This window comes from Cricetulus griseus (assembly GCF_003668045.3).
Source record: "Cricetulus griseus strain 17A/GY chromosome 1 unlocalized genomic scaffold, alternate assembly CriGri-PICRH-1.0 chr1_0, whole genome shotgun sequence".
Taxonomy (NCBI): domain Eukaryota; kingdom Metazoa; phylum Chordata; class Mammalia; order Rodentia; family Cricetidae; genus Cricetulus; species Cricetulus griseus.
In genome coordinates, this window is record NW_023276806.1 from 68275196 (window position 1) to 68295758 (window position 20563).

At 42.8% G+C, this 20563-nt stretch overlaps 2 protein-coding genes and 2 non-coding genes across 12 annotated transcripts in view; 3 read left to right on the plus strand and 1 right to left on the minus strand.

Annotated features, from left to right (window-relative positions):
* Window positions 1-4168: 4168 nt before the first annotated feature.
* Rps3a (ribosomal protein S3A) lies at window positions 4169-8960 on the plus strand. The gene is made up of 6 exons (XM_027392993.2): window positions 4169-4326; window positions 4981-5084; window positions 5348-5535; window positions 7453-7661; window positions 8034-8143; window positions 8789-8960. Exons 1-6 carry the CDS (start codon window positions 4265-4267, stop codon window positions 8908-8910), a joined length of 795 nt encoding a protein of 264 aa, XP_027248794.1. The 5' UTR covers window positions 4169-4264; the 3' UTR covers window positions 8911-8960.
* On the plus strand, window positions 6302-6374 carry LOC113833142. Its single transcript, XR_003480695.1, has one exon. It is a non-coding gene; the product is annotated as a small nucleolar RNA SNORD73 (small nucleolar RNA).
* Window positions 7776-7843, plus strand: LOC113833143. The gene has a single exon (XR_003480696.1). It is a non-coding gene; the product is annotated as a small nucleolar RNA SNORD73 (small nucleolar RNA).
* Window positions 8961-16783: 7823 nt separating the features above from the next.
* Window positions 16784-20563, minus strand: part of Sh3d19 (SH3 domain containing 19) — a 155540-nt gene continuing 151760 nt past the window's right edge. For 5 of the 9 annotated variants that reach the window (XM_027392990.2, XM_027392989.2, XM_027392986.2 and 2 more), the window contains one exon: window positions 17872-19976. In XM_027392990.2, coding sequence (XP_027248791.1) covers window positions 19860-19976 — 117 coding nt within the window. In that variant the 3' untranslated portion in view covers window positions 17872-19859. Of the gene's footprint in view, window positions 17566-17871; window positions 19977-20563 lie in introns of those variants that run through there. The other 4 variants (XR_004772123.1, XR_004772122.1, XM_027392988.2 and 1 more) reach the window with 4 other exon arrangements.

Sequence of the window (20563 nt, forward strand, 5' to 3'; positions counted from 1 at the left end):
TTCTGAAATGGTCTTTTGATTGTTTGCTTTGCTTTTCATTTTGTGGATTTTTTGTTTTTGAAAATAGGAGAAAAATAACAAAGTTGGGTGGATAGAGAGGCTGCAGTAATCTGGGAGGAACTCAGGGAGGGGAAAATGAACAAAAGACACAGTATGAAAAAATTTTCAGCTGGGCAGTGGTGGCACATACCTTTAATCCTAGCACTTGGGAGGCAGAGACAGGCAGATCTCTGTGAGTTCGAGACCAGCCTGGTCTACAAGAGCTAGTTCCAGGACAGCCTCCAAAGCCACAGAGAAACTCTGTCTCAAAAAACCAAAACAAAAATATTTTTTCAATAAAATTATAATAAAGTCAGATTCTCCTTCATTATAGACCTTACTGGCCTTGAACTCACTATGTAGATCAGGCTAGCCTTCAACACACAGATTCAATTGCCTTTACCTCTTGAATGATGGGATGAAGGGTGATGCAGGGGGGCTGGTGAGATGACTCAGTGGTTAAGAGCACTGGCTGCTCTTCTAAAAGTCCTGAGTTCAATTCCCAGCAACCACATGGTTGCTCACAACTATCTATAATGATATCTGGTGCCCTTTTCTGGCATACAGGTGTATATGCAGACAGAGCACTCACAAATAATTAATTAAAACTTCAAAGAAAAGTAGAAAAAAGTGACACAGTATCTCACATTGCCTTCAAACTCCCTATGTGTTGTTGGTTACTTTGAACTTCTGATCCTCTATACTTCCTGAGTGCATAGACTTCTTTTGTTCTCAAACAGGGTTTCTCTGTGTAGCCCTGGCTGTCCTGGAACTCACTTTGTAGACCAGGCTGGCCTCAAACTCAGGGATGCTCCTTCCTCTGCCTCCTGAGTGCCGGGATCAAAGGTGAGCCACCACCACCCAGCTTCACAGACACGGGCTTCTACACACAGTTTATGTGGTACTAGGTATGAAAACTGGGGCTTTGTGCACGCTAGGTGAGCATGCTAGGAACAGAGTCACACCTCTAGCCCTTTGGTTTTGCCTTTTTAAATTGTAATGAGAAAAATAAAATCTACTATCTTCAAAATTCTTTTGTGTGTTTGTGGTGGGGGCAGAGGGGTTGCTGAACTGTGCTGACGACAGACCCAGGACTTCGTACATGTTAGACAAATGCTCTATTACTGACTTACACTCCTTGCTTCACCTTAACTATCTCTGAGGGTACACCAGTAGTGTTAAGTATAGTGACACTATTATAAAGTAAGGACTGTAGGATACTATCCACCACTGAGATAAGTGGAAATACTGAAGAACTGCAGATGGGGCTAACAGTTTAGGGAGACTGACTTACAAGGCTAGGGTAGAAGGAGGTAAGGGCTGAAATCTGGAAGGGATTTTAAGCTTTAAAAGCTTGGAGAGTAGAAGTTGTCCTGTGGCCATGAAGGCCGCGATGGAACTTACTGACTATCAAGTAGAGCCTGAGGGCAAAGAAAAGCCCTTGGAGTACAACCACCAATGTGTTTGCTAGGCATGACCAGTCACAGAGTTCAAGAGCTTTTAACATGACTGATGGGAACAAAGATGGCTTCATTAACAGAGAAGGATTTCATGATATGCTTCCTTGCTGGAGGAGAAGTGATGAGCATCTTGATAGTGAGGTTTCAGGTCCCGTCAGCTTCTCACAATGCTGCTGAGAAGTTAAATGGCACAGATTATGAACTTTGTATCCATTCAGTAACGTTACTTGGTGGAGCAGCTGTGATGCTTTGAGATCCATTTATAGATTCACTGTGGAGAATGAGCTGTGGAGAAAGTCACCCATGGACAAAAAAGGGAATTTCAATTACACTGAATTCACACACATGCTTAAAGATAGAGGCAGAAGACAACGATGGCAGAAAACAAAACAAAACTTCACATTCCAGCTAGATGCCAGAAGAATACGACTGGAGTTCTATATTCTTGGGAACCTGAGGTGGGAGGATCCTTTAAGCAGGGGCCTGGGAGAAGCGTAAGCTACATACAGAGACTCCATCGAGAAATAACAATAAAACAGCAGTTCTAGATAAATATTCCTTGTTACTACTTTGGGTATTTCCATTATATCACATACACACAGCACAAACACAGAGATACCCACCCTTTTTTCTTTTATGGGAATGAATCCAGTACCTTGTTCATGCTCGATAAACACTGTCACTGAACAACAGCTCCAGTCTTAGATTTTCAGAGACAGACCTCATTATGTAGCCCAGGCTGTCCTCAAAGAATCTTGTTTTGGGCTTCTGAAGAATGCTGGGCTTACAGGAGTGTGTCATGACCCCAGCTCCATGATTTCCTTTAAAGTTTATGGTGTGCCCTTAACTAGACAGCTTTTGCCTTTCTTGTATTTAGTCTGAGACATCTGGCTGATTGTTATCTTTATAAACAGACTGGAAATGGGACATTTTTGTCATTTCCCAAATATAGGGTTAACATGACAGTAACCCCCTTCTCAAACCAGAGTCAGTGTATTTTGAAGAAAAATAAGATTGAAAAACTTCTAGGGCGCCTGGTGAATAGGGCATTGATTTCCAGCTTGGTCATGGTCTTTGTTGTTGTTTGTTTATTTGTTTGTTTGTTTTGGCTTTGGCCAGAGAGGAAGTTAGAGAAGGGAACTCAGTACACTGCTGGCTGAACACCAAACCTGCACAGCCAGCTCTCTTGGGCTACACTCAAGGTAGCGGGTGAATCTGACGAGGTTGTGCTTTGCTAAATTGCTGTAGTTAAAATGGATGTGGTGGCGCTGAGGCCTGAGGAGCGAGAATTTGAGGTCAGCCCAAACTACACAGCAAGACTTTTGTCTGAAAAAACAAACATAAAAATGGTAAGTGGGGGGGCTGGAGAGATGGCTCAGTGGTTAAGAGCACTGACTGCTCTTCCAACGGACCGTCAATTCCCAGCACCCATATGATATGGCAGGTCACAACTGTCTGTAACTCCAGTTCCAGGGGATCTGACACTCTCGATACATGCAGGCAAAATACCAATGTACACAATATAAATAAATATTTTAAAAAATGGGAAAGGGGGTTTTACATTAAGAAAATTGGTGGGCAATTAGGTACAAGGATTGAACTCCACTGTGTCTTTTTTGAAGTGCTGAGGATGGAACCTAGGGCCTTAGACGTGCTTAGTCTTTACCACTGAGCGGCTCCAGTCTCCCATTCCACTAAAAAAGCAAAACACGCCCCCACCCGGGGCGGGGGCCGAGATGGCTCAGCTGGTAAAGGCACCCGCAGAGGCCTGACCCTGAGTTCTACCTGACCACCGCAGTTCCAGCCCTATACACATAAGAGAGTGGAATAAGAGAGTTGTTCTCTGACCTCCACACATAGGCTGGAGAGGGTACATGCATAACATAGGCACACACAAGCAATAAAAATATGATTGCAAATGTGTAAGAGATATGTAGGTAAGCATACACACTGGGCAGGAGTTGGTATCACAAACACCTTTGTTCTCGTTGATAAGTAAGAAATATACCGGAAAGTATCTATACCACCCCTCAGCTCAGTCTGTCTTACTAGGTAGTTCAGGCTGGTCTGGAACTCACAGTCCTCTAATTTGTTGTCCTGCCTCCAGAGCTCTGGGATTGCAGGCATGCGTTACCACCCCAGCTGAGCCTCTATCTTCATGCATGTTCACAAAACACCCATACCCGAGACTAATCAGAATCCAAATCAGCACGCGCGGGACGTGAGCAGCATGCCCGGAGTTATGCTTATTTAATTATACCAACGTTTTGAAGTAGATCATATCATTATTCCCATTTTACACGTGAGGGGACAGAAGGCCAGAGAGGTCGGAAGGCTAAGTACTGTTCAAACCACCTCTTGAACATGAACTTGCTGTCTCCGATTCAAAGCCCAGGCTCTAGGAAAGAAACAAACTCTCAAAGTTTAGAACACGAGACAGCTCAGAGGGCTTCTCCTCGTACGGAAACTTCCCACCCTGGGGGCAACTGGAACCACAGGAAACCTGGTGTGCGCGCCTCTGCCGGGCCTGCGCGCTCCTGACCTCAGCGAAGTCGCCCAGCCAGCCCCGCGGCCCGCTGCGCGGCCTCCCGACACACGAGGGCGCTGTCGCAGCCCGGTGGGAGCGAGCCGCTGACTCGTGTCGCGAGATTGAGAAAGCCGGAAGGGCGAAAGAGCAAGGGTCACGTAGACAGCGCTCCCCGCCCAGCTCGCGTAAGTTCTCGCGCGGGTACTACTTCCGCCCTTTTGGCTCTCTCAGCAGCACCATGGCGGTCGGCAAGAATAAGCGCCTGACGAAAGGCGGCAAGAAGGGCGCCAAGAAGAAAGTGTAAGTGGCGCATTTTGCGGATCCCCGCTCTTTGGGTCCCACAGGAGTTGGCGGGCTGGTTCTGGGCTGCAGCGTGGGGCGGATGGTGAGGATGCGGGGCGGATTGCGCGGCGACGCCGCTGGCCGGTGCGCTCCAGACGGCCGCCTCTTCCCCGGCCGGGCCGGGCGTCGCGCCCGCGTGTGAGCCGGGCTTTCGTCACGTGTAGCGATCTGTGGGCTCTGGGTGACTTAATGGTCCTGGGCACTTTTAATGTCCCTTCTACATCTGGGCTCGGCAGTCGCTGGCTCCTGCGCTGGGGCCTCGTGGACCCTGCCTGGGAGCTCCCGACACTTGCTGACCGGTCCGTGCTGTCACGGAATAGTTAATGTCACAGGACCTCCAGGTTCCGAGATAGTCTGAAATGCCGCCTGTGGGGTGGAGGAGCGGGAAAGGCATGGTTTCCAGCTTACCGGTTTGTCCTGTTGACAGGCACGCCGGCCTTAGGCTCATCACGGTGAGGGGCGTCATTTTGTATTAAAGACAAGCCGGTTTAAGATTTTTTTTTTGCCGGGGACATTGTCAGCGGAAGTAAGGACGAGGAAAGTTTAAGAGTTGGCAGTGGCAGTCTTGGGATTTATTACAAAGAAGCTTGAGTCTGTTTCTCTCAAATCTAGGGTTGATCCATTTTCGAAGAAAGACTGGTATGACGTGAAAGCGCCTGCGATGTTCAATATTAGAAACATTGGGAAAACACTAGTCACGAGGACTCAAGGAACCAGTGAGTACCAATACTTGTTTTGCTTTGTCCTTAAGCTGTTGCGTGTGTATTTTAACAGGCACCTGGGCCTGCTATTTTTTTTTGTTCTGTGATGGGAAAATCTGCCCAGTGCTTGCAGATTTGGCATTTGCGGTGTGTTTGTAGCAGCAAGGAGGTGTTTTTAGAGTTAGCCAAGAAAATGTTTGGTTGGGTATTGCTGGTAAGTCATTGATGTCCAAGTGGGTTTTTGAAACAATTTAATGGGTTCTTTGGTTCTTTCGTAGAAATTGCATCTGATGGCCTCAAGGGTCGTGTGTTTGAAGTGAGCCTTGCTGATCTGCAGAATGACGAAGTTGCATTTAGAAAATTCAAGCTAATTACTGAGGATGTTCAGGGCAAAAACTGTCTGACTAACTTCCATGGCATGGATCTTACCCGGGACAAGATGTGCTCCATGGTCAAAAAGTGGCAGGTGAGACCCCCCAGACTGCATTTGAGCATGTGCAAAGATGTCATGGTGCCGGGATGGGAAGGATCAAAACATGAAATGGAGTTAGATTTTATTTCAACCCTTTGTTTTCTTGGTGTTACACATTGCCGTAAGGTTTATATACATCGGTAAAACATGACATGAAAATTGTTTTCACTTGAAGAGTGAACAATTTTATTTTCCCACTGTGTTTATATATTGTTTAGCTAGCTTCTAGAGATAAAACTGCAATCAGTTTGGTCTTTCACCCACTTCTCTGAGTTCCTTCTGAACTCCCCTGCCCTCATGGATGACAAAGTTTTAACGTGTGGCCAAGGTGCTGTTTATTCTTTGGTGCTAGAGGTAGAACCCACCGGTTTCCACATGGGCTGTCACTCTTAAACTGAGCTGTAGCCTCTTGCCAAGTGTTTTACTGATAGAAGGACGATAGGCAAGGCGGGCAGCTTTGCCAGTTGAGAGTATATTTATGGTGAAAAGGTGGCTCTAACTAATTTGACTGTCTCTGACAGTGGTGTATAACAGTGACAGGACATTGTTGTGGGGCTAAAGTCATTCAGTCTCCATATTTTGTCTTTGGAAAGTAACAAGCTTAGCAGCTCGATTCTTCATTTGTAAAATCAGCTCGTTGAGTTGTGAAGATGAAATAGCTGATGCAGGTAATTGAGCTTCAGCACAGGGTAACCATGTCATTTCAGGAGATATTATTCCGATGTATCCAGGTAACAGTATTGGCATATTACAATATGGGAATGAATGATGACAAAATGTTTCGGTCCCAAATGAAACATCCTGATTTTACCGTTACATGTTTTTCTGACATTCCCTTACAGATTATGCAATTCTGGAAGTAAAAAGTTGTTTAATACATGCAATAAATAACTTTTGCAGTGGAAGTCAAGTTTTTTTTTTTTTTTTTTTTTTTTTGGAGGCAGGGTCTTACTAGGCTGCCCAGGCTGGCCTCAAACTCACAAAGATCCACCTGTTTCTGCCCCCCTGAGTGCTACAACTGAAGATGTGTGCCACCACTCATGGCAGATACTGGGTATATTTTAAAAGTCAAGGTACATAATTTATAAAATGCAAAGAGATTAAATCATTTTGCCACTAAAATGGCCCTTTAAAAGATGGAAATGTGGCCCAATTATGGTTTTTATTTAGATTTATCTGTAGGGTTATATATTTAAATCCTTGGCATGGCTTTAGTTTGGATTTAAAGGGATTTAAAATGCTCTTATGGCAGAACTTTTTTCCTTTGGAGAAAGGATCCCTAGCCTCTTAGGTATGGTGCTTGCTATGTAGACCAAGCTGGCCTTGAACTTGTGATTTGCCTTTGTATTCTAAGCAAAGGAATTGTAGATAACGTGTCATTGTGTTACTGGAGTTTTTATTTCTTCAGACTGGCATGGAACTTGTTATGTAGACCATGATGGACTCAAACTCTTTATTAGAGATCCAACTTCTTCTGCCTCCTGCTTAGTGCTGGGATTAAAGCTACCACACACAACCTGTATTTTCTTTTTAAGAGATGAAAACATTCATGTGGTCTTATCCTGTGTGTGGTCTTCTAGTGTAACTTTCAAATTTCCATTTGGGGCCAGGGTGACTGTTGATAGGTACACTAGTAAAGGGTGTGGGTTCCAGTTGAGATGGCAGTGATGGTTTAGAAGATGGTAAGAATCTCATTTCATTTTAAGAAAAATGTGAACTAGACATTCATATTTTATGTCACATAATGGGTTTGACATTCCAAGCTTTTTTTATGTTGATTGAGGCCCTAAAAGCTATTGCAAAAGCTGATGGAGGTGGTGTGCACAGGCAGGGGAGGATAGCCAAAGCTAGGGTGAGACCCTGTCTCAGAAAAACAAACTATTGGATCTTACAGTATCATTTTCTCCCTAGACTATGATTGAAGCCCATGTGGATGTCAAGACGACTGATGGTTATTTGCTCCGTCTGTTCTGTGTTGGTTTTACTAAAAAACGCAACAACCAGATACGCAAGACCTCCTATGCACAGCACCAGCAGGTCCGCCAGATCCGCAAGAAGATGATGGAAATCATGACCCGAGAAGTACAGACAAATGACTTGAAGGAAGTGGTTAATAAGTTGTAAGTGGGTTTTATTTTTCATCCTTTAAAATTGCTGGGTTTTGGCTGAAGCTCTATTAGCGGTGGATAGTGAAACTTAGGTGTTAACTTAGAAGATATACAATAATGTATGGGAATACATGATGAGAAAATGTTTCGGTCCCAGTTGATGTATGCTGATAAGGAAACATTTTTCTGATGTTCCCATGTGGAATACAAATGAGGATGCTATGCAAATAAGGAAGACTTAGATGTTAGATATTATGGCCATCTTTAAATAGGATGACTTTAATTAAGCTGCTTTTTTTCCATGTAAAGTACTTATGTGAAAAACTTGCCTTGGTTGGTTTCTTGTTTGCTTGGTTGCTTTTTAAAAGTTTGCTGGTCTTGCAGGATTCCAGACAGCATTGGGAAAGACATAGAAAAGGCTTGCCAGTCCATTTATCCTCTTCATGATGTCTTCGTTAGAAAAGTAAAAATGCTGAAGAAACCCAAGTTTGAATGTAAGTGAGAAATCAGGATTCATGGGATGAAAATTTGTGGGGCCAAATACATGATTGTTTTTTAATGACTGATTTGTAGTAATTTGCCCGTGTGTATGTATAGGCACCATGCATATTGGCGATCTTGATCTTCTGAAGAGGCTTCAGTTCCGCTGGGACTGGAGTTAACAGGTGGTTGCAAGCTGGGTTCTAGCTCTTCTGCCAAGAACAAGTGATCTTAACCACTGAGCTACCTCTTTAGTAATTTTTTGTTTGTTTTGTTTTTGAGACAGTTTCACTGTGTAGCCTTGGCTTGCTTGGAAGTCACAGATCCATCTGTCTGCCTCCCTAGTGTTGGGATTAAAGCTGTGCCCCACCATGGCCTGGAATTAGTGTAAATTTTTAAGTGTAAGATAATGGTCTGGCCAGACGTTTGTGGCTCATGCCTTTAATCCCAGCACTTGGGAGGCAGAGGCGGGCGGATCTCTGAGTTCGAGGCCAGTCAAGTTCCAGGACAGCCTCCAAAGCCACAGAGAAACCCTGTCTCAAAAAAAAAAAAAAAGACAATGGTCTGTTGCTTTGTTTGTATAGAATGAAAGAGCATTGTTTTAAGTTGTGGTACTTGTTTATAACAGGTTTTTTTTTTTTTTTCCCCTCCCCTTTTAGTGGGAAAACTCATGGAGCTCCATGGTGAAGGAGGTAGTTCTGGAAAAACTACTGGTGATGAGACAGGTGCTAAAGTTGAACGAGCTGATGGATATGAACCACCAGTCCAAGAATCTGTTTAAAAATCCAGATTTTTAATAGTGACAAATAAAAAGTCTTATTTGTGATGATGGTTTGCTTCTGAACATTGTTTTAAAATATGACAACTTGGAGAATCAGGTATTGTTTAATGTGACCTGAACTTGTGACTTTTGTGTTTATTTGGAAAGGCTCAAAAAAGAGTTAAAAATTGTTAATTGTAATTGTTAGGCCAGGAGCTTGAGAGGTGACTCAGCCATTAAGAGAACTTGCTGCTCATGGCAGAGGACCTAGGTTCAGTTCTTGGTACCCAACCAACCAAAACTCAAGTACAAAGAAATCCCATACCCTTTTCTGGGATCTCTGGGCACCAGGTATGCTGTGTGGTGCACATATATTAGAGCAAAACCTACCTATAGGCCACTCTGAAAGTTTGTTACAACAAATGCTTCAATGGGGTTAATAGAAACTTCATTATCTATAGATCTTTGGATCATTTTCCTAAGTCTGCCCTAGAAAGACAAATTTTGTGATCAAGATAGCAAACCTTGCATTGGTTTCAACCAAGAGTAACCCTAACTGTAGAGTAACTTGAAAGGGTAAGTCCTAGAGAGACCTTCATCAAGATGGGTCATTGTAATTGGGAATTCTTACATAAGGGAGAATTGAGAAGTCATCTGCTAACGTATAAGAGGCAATGTGGGCAGGCTTTTTCTAAATCAGGGAAGACAAGTGGCAACAGTTAACTCTAGGTATTAGCAGCACTGACTATGATACCTTCTGGTCTTCATTTGGCTCCAATGCTTTAAGTGTTTGGACATGATAGTCATGCTTAATGACTGCAGTTACTTGGTTATCTGAAGCTTGTTCTTAGATAATCACTTCTCAGGAAGTTCTCAGAACAATATTCTCTTGAATTTATTGGTTTGGGGTTGGGGGCAGGGTTTCTTTGTGTAGGTAGCCCTGGCTGTCCTGGAACTAGCTCTGCAGACTAGGCTGGTCTTGAGCCTTGAACTCAGAGATCCACCTGCCTCTGCCTCCCAAGTGTAGGATTAAAGGTGTGCATCACCACTGCCAGACTTGAATTCTTAAATTGTTTCAAAAGTTTTTTTTTTTAATTTTATGTGTATGTGTGTGGCTGAGTGAATATATACTCCACATGTGTGCAGCAACCTGCAGAGGTTAGAGGCATCAGATCTGGAACTGGAGGGATAGAACATCTGTCAACTGCCATGTGGGTATAGAAATGGGACCAGGATCCTCTGGCAGAGTAACCAGTGCTCTAGACCCCCACCCCACCTACCCCTGGGGTTGGTCTTACCTTCTGATGCTCCTGCTTCCACGTACTAGTTCTGGGATCATAGGAGTGAGCTACCAAAAGGCCTGGACAATCTTTGTGGGTAGCAGAGATTTTCCAAGTTACTCATTGTAGCTTTACTTTGTTTTGTGAGGCAATTTAACTATGATGGTCTGGGAGCTTGCTTTTGTAGTCTGTAGTCCTTTCCCGGAATTTTATCCCACCAACTTTTTATATAGGGTCTTACCATGTGGCCCAAGCTGGCCTTGAACTCAAGATCCCGCCTCAACTGTACATTGTATTTGCCTGTGGTACTTTAGTTCCCGTTGCTAAACGTGGCAATGTGTATATGCTTGGGCACTAATGCTCAGTGTTCCAGTAGAGTCCCATTTTTAGGGCATTATTAGGACAGTTGGTTTTTGGAGGGGGGAGTGGAAGACCAAGATGGGTTTTTAACTCTTGTATGTGTATGTGGTTTTCATGTGTCCATACATGATTGAAGGTTAGGCCAGAGACATCTGATCCCTTGAAAGTGGTGGAGTCAACAGGCAGTTGTGATCTCCCTGTTCTGGGTGCTGGGAACTCAGCTCTACAAGAATGCTGAGCCATCGTTCCAGCCCAAGATGGGTTAAGGGTATAGCCCAGGCTGGCTTTTAACTTGTCTTATGAGTTGCTGAATTACAGATAAGTGTCACCATGCACAATTTAAAAAATTTTCTTTTTTATTTCAAGCAGGATTTCTCTGTATTGCTTTGGAGCCTGGCCTGGAACTTGCTCTGTAGACTAGGGTGGCCTCGAACTCATAGAGATCCACCTGCCTCTGCTGGGATTAAAGGCGTGGGCCACCACCGCCCTGCTTAAGAATTTTTTCAATGGAACAAACTACTGTTTGTTATGGGGTAGAGTTCAGTGACAAGTGTTTCTAGAACTTATCTTGTTTAAAGGTTTTAACTCATAGGACAAACAGTACTTGGCAATCTCAATCAAGCTTTACTGGTTCTATCATTGCCACCTGTAGAGGTATTGCATGCAGACCTCCAGTAGAGTTTGTTGGTCTGTTTAGAACTTTGATTCATTGTGCAAGAGACTTGAAAGTAAAGAAGTTGGATGTTTGGAGAAGCAGCAACTTGGCTTCATGTTGTTTTCACATAAAGTGGTATACCATCGTTCTGTGACTAAACAGTATCTTAAGTTTGTCAATGAAAGAGGAGTGGTTTATTTGGGCTCAGATTTGTAGGTTTCAGTTCAGGACCAACTGGCCCCATTGCTTTGGGCCTGTGGTGGCATGGCAGGTACATCATGGCAAGTGTGGCTGAGGAGGCCTATTTACCTTGTGGGAATGCAGTAGAAGAGACCAGGAGCCCATAGTCACAAAGAGGGTATCTGTTGTTTTTGACCAGATAGTTCAAGTACAAGTTGCCTTGTACAATGTGGGGTATTTAGCAGGGTCACTGGTCTCTACCCACTAGATAGATACCAGTAACACCCTAGTTGTGGAAGAAATGCTGTTAGGCACTGCCAGGTATCCTGAAAGGCAGAACTTCCAGTTGGAACCACTATCTTTAGCCCCACAATCATCTGAATCAACGGCATCTCACCTGGTTTGCTAGTGGACTACTGTGCTGTGACCACTGCTATTACCAACAGCATCTGAACCTGCCATGTAGTATGTAGCCTCCTCTGCCACACCCACCTCATATGTTAGACTGTCACTTAGGCACAAAGGCAGTAGTGCCAAGCAACCAAACACCACGACAGGAAGCTGGCCAATAGCTGCTGAAATATTGTGTGTGCCTATTTTGCTTCCATGTATGCACAAACACTCCTGGTCCCCAGGGACATCAGATCTATTGAGCCAGAATTAACTGGTAACTGAATGATCATATGAGTGCTAGCAAAGAGCAGCCAGTGCTCTTAACCACTGCACCATCTCTACAGCCCTCAGATATTTACTATAGAAGTCACATTGGCTTGGTGCTGTGTTTTATACATGTGGGTTTGCTGCAGTTTCATAAATCCTGGCAGAAGACAGGCTACTGGATCAGAAAGTGAGGCCTTCACTCAAAGTATTGGCTGAATTTTATGTTCCTTGTTTTCTGTGCCTCTAAATCCTGAGGGCCCATACTATAATGGGTTATGGTACAGGGCATTTTAAGATTTTCACTTTGGTAGCAAGTAGAAGCAAGCCCGCTGTTCTTGATATTACCTCATCCTTCAGGATTACACACAGGATGTAAATATATGATACGGTCCAGGCCAAGAGCAGCCAATGGGTTATATTTTTGACATAGCATATGTACTAGAATTCAAATGTAGAGACAGGGTTTGTGGCATCTTGCCTGTCACTCCTGATTGACACACTATTGGACAACCTTGACTTTTCATGCTATTCTGAGGGCTACAGTTAATCTAACCAACAGAGGCTAGAGTCAGACCCATTCAGACATTTCATTAAGGTTACCATCAGCAGGACTTGAGGGCACAGCTGAAGCCAACCTGCAGCACTGATCTCAGGTACACACACCAGACAGTCTCTGTAGGAATAGAGGTATGCACCACCAACTTGGCCTTGATCTACTTTTTAAATTTTGTATGTTTTAAGGTTTCTCTAGCCCTAGCTGTCCCTGCAACTTGCTATGTAGACCAGGCTGGCCTTGATGTCAGATCTGCTTGTCTGCCTCCCCAGTGCTGGTATTAAAAGTATGGGAGTTGGTAAGGGGTATAGTGACTGGAAAGGGGTGTGAAGGAACTTTGTAGACAATTGTTTCATATATTGATTGTATATGGTATCAAAATTTATAGAATTGCTTAATATCCATTTATTTTATGTAAGTTATGACTTGATTTAAAATTGGGTGTAGCCAACCAGGTCATTGATTTTGTTGCACTCTGGTATCCTGTCTATCCTATGCATGCTTTCCACACTGAACTTACTTTTCACACTTATTTGGAACTGGACACTTTCTCCCTGTCATGGGGTTCTTGGCTTCTGTGGTAATCAGGACCAGGGCCTGGGTACCACTTATAAGAGTCATGGGGTTGGATCTGATAATGCTATCCAGCATCCCAAAGGTCAGACGCAGCATCATTAGTGGCCTGACAATAGTGACTCCTAGCAGCAGAGAATGTGGTCCTGAAACTCTTCCTGCCTGAGGTACTCAGTTTCCATAAGGTCTCATTCTTACTTCGTTCTCACAAAATCTTTTGTATCCATCCCCTAGAATATGATCCTGAAGTGGTCTACCCATCCAGTAGGAAGAACCAACAACAGGATGGTTAGACCACTTGAGATTCACATTTGCAGGGATTCAGTACTTTTATTTTTGCTGTTTGTTTGGTTTGTGTTTTTTGCTTTCTGTGTCCCCCCCACCCCCACCTGTTTCTCTGTGTAACCCCCCTGGCTGTACTGGAATTCTCTCTGTAGATCAGGCTGGCCTTGAACTCAGAGATCCACCAGACGTGTGGTTTTTGTTTTCTGTGTGCTTCCCTCCTCCCCCAGTTTCTGTGTAACCCACCCAAAGACCAGGCTGGTCTTGAACTCAGATACACCAGACTACCTCCCAGAGCACTGGAATTAAAGGTGTGAGCCTGTTTTTTGTTGTTTTTCTTTTGCTCAGGGGTGGGGTGGGGCTTTTTGAGACAGGGTCTTCTGTGTAGCTTTGTAGACCAGGCTGGCCTCGAACTCACAGAGATCCACCTGCCTCTGTCTCCCACATACATTTTTTTTTTGAGAGAGGGTCTTACTATAGAGCTCTGTACAGAAACTCACTATGTAGCCCAGGCTGACCTTAAACTCACAGAGATTAGCCTGCCTCTTCCTTCCAAGTGATGATTAAAGGCTTGTGTCACCACATCTAGTTTGCTATTTGCTTTTTTGTTTGTTTGTTTGTTTGTTTGTTTGTTTTCCAGACAGAGTCTAGCTAGGTAGCTCTGGCTGGCCTAGATTTCACTATATTGACCAGGCTAACCTCAAACTCCTTGTTGATCTTTTGGTCTCTGTCTCTTGAATATTGGAATTCAAGACATGCACCATCTCACCGTACTTGGAGTGCCCTAGGGGTTACTTGGGCCTGCTCCTGGCCCCACAGAGTTCTGACCTGCTTGTTTGCTCACCACTTTTTCACCACTCTTGTATGTTTTTAAAAATCATGTCAACATCCTCATACATCCAGAGAAGACAGTACTACTGTCTTGGTGCTACTGAACTGGAGGGTTAAATGCACTGAGCCCTGTCCCCTTTCCACTCTAAGACAGGGATTCTCTGTGTATCTTTGGCTGTACAAAAACCCACTGAGATATACTTGTCCTTGCCTCCCATTCTGGGATTACAGGTGTGCACTACCACTGCCTGGCACACTGAGGCCTTTGAAGAGTAATGGACACTTGGGGGCCTGGAAAACAATGTGGTCGGCTGCAATGGTCTTTGAGTCAGGACTCTTAATAAAAAATATTTCTGCATGATTGGAGAAATAAATGTAGATTGATAGGTTTTGTTTTTGAGATGGCCTCATGTAGCTTGTGGATTAACTATGTATCAAAGGATAGCCTTGAACTCCTTATCCTCCTGCCTCTATCTACCAAGTGCTTGGATTATAGGATGTGCCACTGTTTTTGTTTTCCAGGCAGAGTCTAGGTAGCTCTGGCTGGCCTAGATTTCACTATATTGACCAGGCTAACCTCAAACTCCTGGCTCTTCTTTTTTTGTTTTGTTTTGTTTTTCGAGACAGGGTTTCTCTGGCCTTGGAGGCTGTCCTGGAACTAGCTCTTGTAGACCAGGCAGGTCTCGAATTCACAGAGATCCGACTGCCTCTGCCTCCCGAGTGCTGGGATTAAAGGTGCGAGTCACCAGCGCCCATGTGCCTGGCTCTTAATTATTTAGATACAAGGTTTTACTATATTGCCCATATTGGCTTCAGATTCAAATTTGGGTTTAAACCCTCTTAGGCTGAAGTGTCTTTGACATTCCAGCCCTAACAAGTAGCTGAGAACAACTGTGTTTCATCATGTCTAGCTCCTTTTCTTTCTTTTGTTTCTTGAGACAGTGTTTTTCTGGCTGTCCTGGAACTCCTTTTGTAGTCTAAGCTGGCCTCTTACCTGCCTCTGCCTCCTGAGTGCTGGGATTAAAGGCTTTCACCACCACATCTTGCTTTTTGTTTTTTTCATATGTTTTCTTTAAAAAATAAGTTAAAAATAAAAAGAAAAAATAAATACAGTATGGTAATTTAGATTGTTAGTCAGCCAGATGTGGCTAACGACTAATTCTAGCACTTGAGAGGCTCAAGCAGGGTATTCATGAGTTAGTTCTGCCTGAACTACATAGGGAGAAGACCCTGTTACAAACAACAGAAAGATTGCTGGTTAATTTTGAAAAGCAGACAACCAATATGTAATATTTTCTGAATTATGAATTGGAATCATGCTGAAAAGAATGTTGGTGAATTATTTGTAGTAGATAAAGAAACAGTCCCTACTGTATATACAATTAGGGTTTGTTTAACATCATCCAGAATGTTCTCCAGACTCATCTTGTATTACTTTATCTGACATGTAGTTTGGAGATGGCTTGTTGCACACACAGCCTTACGAATCTACAGACCTGACGGGTAAGCAGTCACAGAAAAAGGAACTGTCCATTAGTGGATGAGCTTACAGCTTGAGTTTCTAGGTAACATTGGTATACAATGTCTATACAAAACAGACTGACAGGACTTCTCCCCCCACAAATTGTCCTCCTAGACAGTCTCATATAGCCCAGGCTAGCTTTGAATTCACTGACTAACCAAGTACCCTTGGACTGCCTGCCTCTACCTCCTAAATGCATGCACAGCCAGGTTGGCTTGTACTTCTCTATTTGAAAGAGCATTTCAGGGGCTGAGAGATGGCTTGGTGGTTAAGATCACAGGTTGTGCTTGCAGAGGATCTGAGTTCAATTCCCAGCACCCACATGGTAGCTCAAAACCATCTGTAACCCTAACCCAACAACAACAACAAAACCAGCCAGGCACTCACCTTTAATTCCATTACTCTATTCCAGTGCTCTGGGAGGTAGTTATTTTTATTAATATCTTTGTTTCTGTGTGAGTGAAAGCCACCTATATATAGGTGTCCTTGGGGTTTGGAAAAGGTTTCAGGTACTCTTGGTGAAGTTGCAGGCAGCTGTGAGCTGCCTGTCATGGGTGCTGGGTCCTCTGGAAGAACAGGATGTTAAGCCATCTCTCTAGCCACATAAAAGTTTTTAACAGCCACAGAGAAACACATCATTTTAGCCTAATAAACGGAAAAGACACTGGATTGGTCATTAGCTGAGATAGGCTATACTCAGGGCTCTGCCAGTGACTTTGGCCAAGTCCTTTAACCTCCTGAGGGCTCTGTGGTAGAAGAGCCTTGTAATGCAAGGAGAAGCCCCTAGATGGTGGCAGTGTTCTGAAGGAGGCTCTGGATTCTGTTCTTCCCACACAGTGAAGTGCAAAGTAAGGTAGAAAATAATTTCCCATTAGTTCTGAATATCAGCTTATGGATTCACTCAAAGACATTCAAAATGGCATTGAATCACGAATTTTGTGGCCTATGTGCATCTGACATTAATTACAAGAAACCATTGATGTTCACACCTGTGTGACTCATCTTCATATCCACTGTTTTCTCAGGCTTATGTAATTAAATTGAAGAAACTGAATACAAACATCGATTTTTAGGGACACTGCCATACAGTCCTATGAGATGTCAGTTCTAATAATACATTTTGATAAATACACTGTTTCTCTTCTAAATGTTACCAACTGATTTCCAAAAGCAATGAAAGAAGTTACATTCGTACTACAGCAAGGTATACAAGAGCACCTAAGGAAACACCCCACCTTTTTAGGGTTCAAAGGATAATATATTGTGTTGGGGGAATGCAGCTAAGCACAAGGACTGGGTTCAATCCCCCATACTACAAAGAAAAAAACAAAACCAAAACAAGGCAATATATTAAAAATGGCCTCACTAATTTTAACCTAATTTAAAAAAAATAAGTATTTCCAGAGGTTTGTATGATGTGTGGTTTGGGTGTGAAGGTGTCCCCAGAAGGACCATGTGTTGAAGGATTTGCTGTCTGTCTATAGGCACTACTTAAATGTAATCAGGTCCTGACAAATGCACTAGTCCTTGATGGATGGATCCACTGATGAATTGACTGCCGAGTGGGCTATTAAGAAAGTGGATGAAGGCTACTGGGGATGTTTCTTTGAAGAGCATGACTTGTGCCTGGCCCTTTCTTTTCTCTCCTCCTGTTTCCTGCTTTCCCCTCCCTCTCCTGTCTCTTCTGTCATGGATTCTATATGGTGCAGCTCTCCGCCATGATGTTCTGGCATGCCTCAAGTCCACGGTGGTGGAGCCAGATGCTCTTGGACTGAAAACTCTGAAACAAGGCCAAAACAAATATTTTCTTCTTTAAGTTGTTTATAATCAGGTATTTTATCACAGCTATCAAAAGCTGACAGACAAAGATGAACAATGTCAAGCTTTCACCTAAAAATTCTGGAAACAAACTTAACAATCCATTCCCATTTCTTTCTTATAAATTGTTTTTGTTGTTCTTGGAGCATTGTTGATATTTGCCTTGACTTCAATATATATATATATATTAAAATAATACCTATGAAAACCCCACAGATACATTTTGCTTTCAATTAGCTGGGAGAAATAAATAGCAAAAACAACATGGTAGAGTGAAATGACAAAAAATTTGTTTGAATATATATTTCTGCAAACAAAGAGGAAAAGTATTGAGTAGACTTGATAGTGTTGTTGCTTCCTGTGAAGTCATCCATCTGTCTGTACAACAAACCCACCTAGCACAGAGCCACCTCACCCACCTGGGCAAAGGACTGGAGATACAAGGATAAGTAAGATACTGTCTACATTCTGAAAAATGCAGTATAGTAGATAAGGAATTGAAAAGTTCAGTTCAGTTTATTATAGTGTAAAGTAGATACACAACTATTGCACTTATCATTCTGCTTACAGAAGGCCAACATATAAGAGGGATTTTTTTTTTCTTCAATAAAGCTAGATTTTTCAGAATCTTTACTATTAGATGTTGAAATCCCATAAGCAAAGACGCTTCATGGCCCACTCCTCACCCTTGACCCCTTCATGTGCTTGTACGGCTGGCTGCAAATGAGAATTTAGTTTGGATAACACTTTAAGTTATCCCAGTCCCATGAAATTAATTTGATTGAAAACTGACAAGAATTTTCCTTATACATTCTTCACTCAAAACATAGTACAGGTCCTAAATTCCAAAAAGGAAATGTAATGATATTCCAGGGATAGGAAATTTAGTCAAAGTCAAAGTAAATATTACTTCCTTATAGCACCCACATGTTCAGATAATCATTGGCTACCCAGCTATTTGGATAATGGGGAAAACAATGGAAACTAAGAAGTGGTCCAGCATATGGCACTCTTCTCAAAAACAGAAGAAAGCCACAAACCTTGTTGGGAAGTGTTTCACATTTCCAGTGAAATGTTAACCCACTGATCCATCAGGAAGATTGTCTTCAATCCATTTGGCTTTAGTTTGTAAACGGTAATTGATTCAGTCATGCAAGAACCACTTTTTAAGCTCAAAATGTGATACCCTAGTCGGCAGGGAAGTGGTCTTGTGTTTACTCCAATAACTCCAGGGATGACCAGGGGGTGGGGTGGGGAGCTGCACCAGCCTTCAGTCCTCTTAAATTATTTTTTCTTCTGATTATATTGAGAAGAAATGAATGAGCTACCAGGCCTTGCCACTATTTTTCATCTTACCCATTTGCTCTGTATTGTAAGATACTATCCATGATTCATAATGTACTACTATAACAAGACACAGCTTTTATGTATTACTGGGGTAATGCAAAGAAAATGAGTTTTCCTTGGGTACCAGTAATTGTCAAAGGAATGATTGCAGATTCAGAAAGTGTGCTTTATAATAACCCTGTTAACATAAAGTATACATGGACAAAGAGATAAGTGTGGCATGTCTGTGGAAGGGTTAGTTGTATTAGCAAGGCATCTCAGGGATGGTTTTGGTTCTTTTGACCCCTTCAAGTCCCTGGACAAATGGGAAATTCTGGGAATACAAGGAACATTCAGGGGGAAACTTGAGCTCATTTCCCCACCTGCTTATAAATGTTCCTCTAGTTACCACACTATCTGTCCAGAAGCAAGAATTTGCCCTGGGACTAAGACTCATGTGCTCAAGCTGTTAGAATTAATTTGAGTATCAAAAAATGAAATTCTGATTACCATCCATGTCCTGATAGTTACAGCATGTAGAACGTCAAAGTCCTCTTTTTAAACTAAAGTAGAAAATGAAGAAGCAGGGTTAATTCAGTGTGTTGATGGGGACAGGTGTATGAGTACAGTTCCTATCATTAGCCTCCCCACGCTGCCAACACCAGATGATTTCCTGGGAAAGTGTGCATCTGCCCGCTGTCCCCACTAATGTTTCCTTCCTGGCTTCCTCACTTCCGATTTATGTACACCCTTCCACTACGAATGAAGCTAAACTATAAAACCTACAAGTTTTCTGCTCTCAGAAACCCTAGTGTACCACATACAGCTTAGATAGTTCTCTTTCCGTTAAAAAAAATAGTGCAAAATATCTGATAGTCAAAGTGAGTGTTCAAGTGAGTTCTTGTGCCCAGGAACAGCCAAGCTTCACCTTCAGCTGACTTGCAGAAACTGAACGTAGTTTTTGGGAAATATTCCAGATCTTCCCATTAGCTCTCCACTCATCCAGTCATCATCTATGGGCTCCAGCTCTGTTATTATATCTCCAGCCTGGAAGAAGACAGGAGTTAGAAATAATTATTGGTTTCTGCAGGGCATAAGCACAGAGCGTAGCCTACCTGGAGCGGCATGAATAATCTTCTCTTTATATAACTCATTTATCTTGATTTGCAGAGAGGGTTAGATGATAAGCCACACAGATGATGTGTACCTAATGATGACATTTGCTTATAGCCCTCTTTTTCTCAAAGTAAACTCAGTCCCCCGCCAATGTCAGCCTTGCTGCACACTGTTCCTGCTTATGTTCACAATTCCTAGTCTAAATCACTTTAATCAGTAAGAATATATACATACAACATACACATTTTCATCTAGCAAGTATTTACAGGATACCTACTATGTAGCAGACACTGTTCTTGGTAATATAGGTATAGTGTAGTAAATAATGGATTCCCTCTAGGGTGAGAAGACAAATAAATAAGCCAACAGAGAGCATGGTTTTGCTACTCATGAGGGCCGTCAAAGAGGGACACACTGACAGTCATGACTCCATAAAGATTACAGATGAAAGTGTGAGCCACATGCTCCCTGTGTGCTTTGTCCCAGTCTGTTCCTTACAAAAAATGAACTTATTTAAA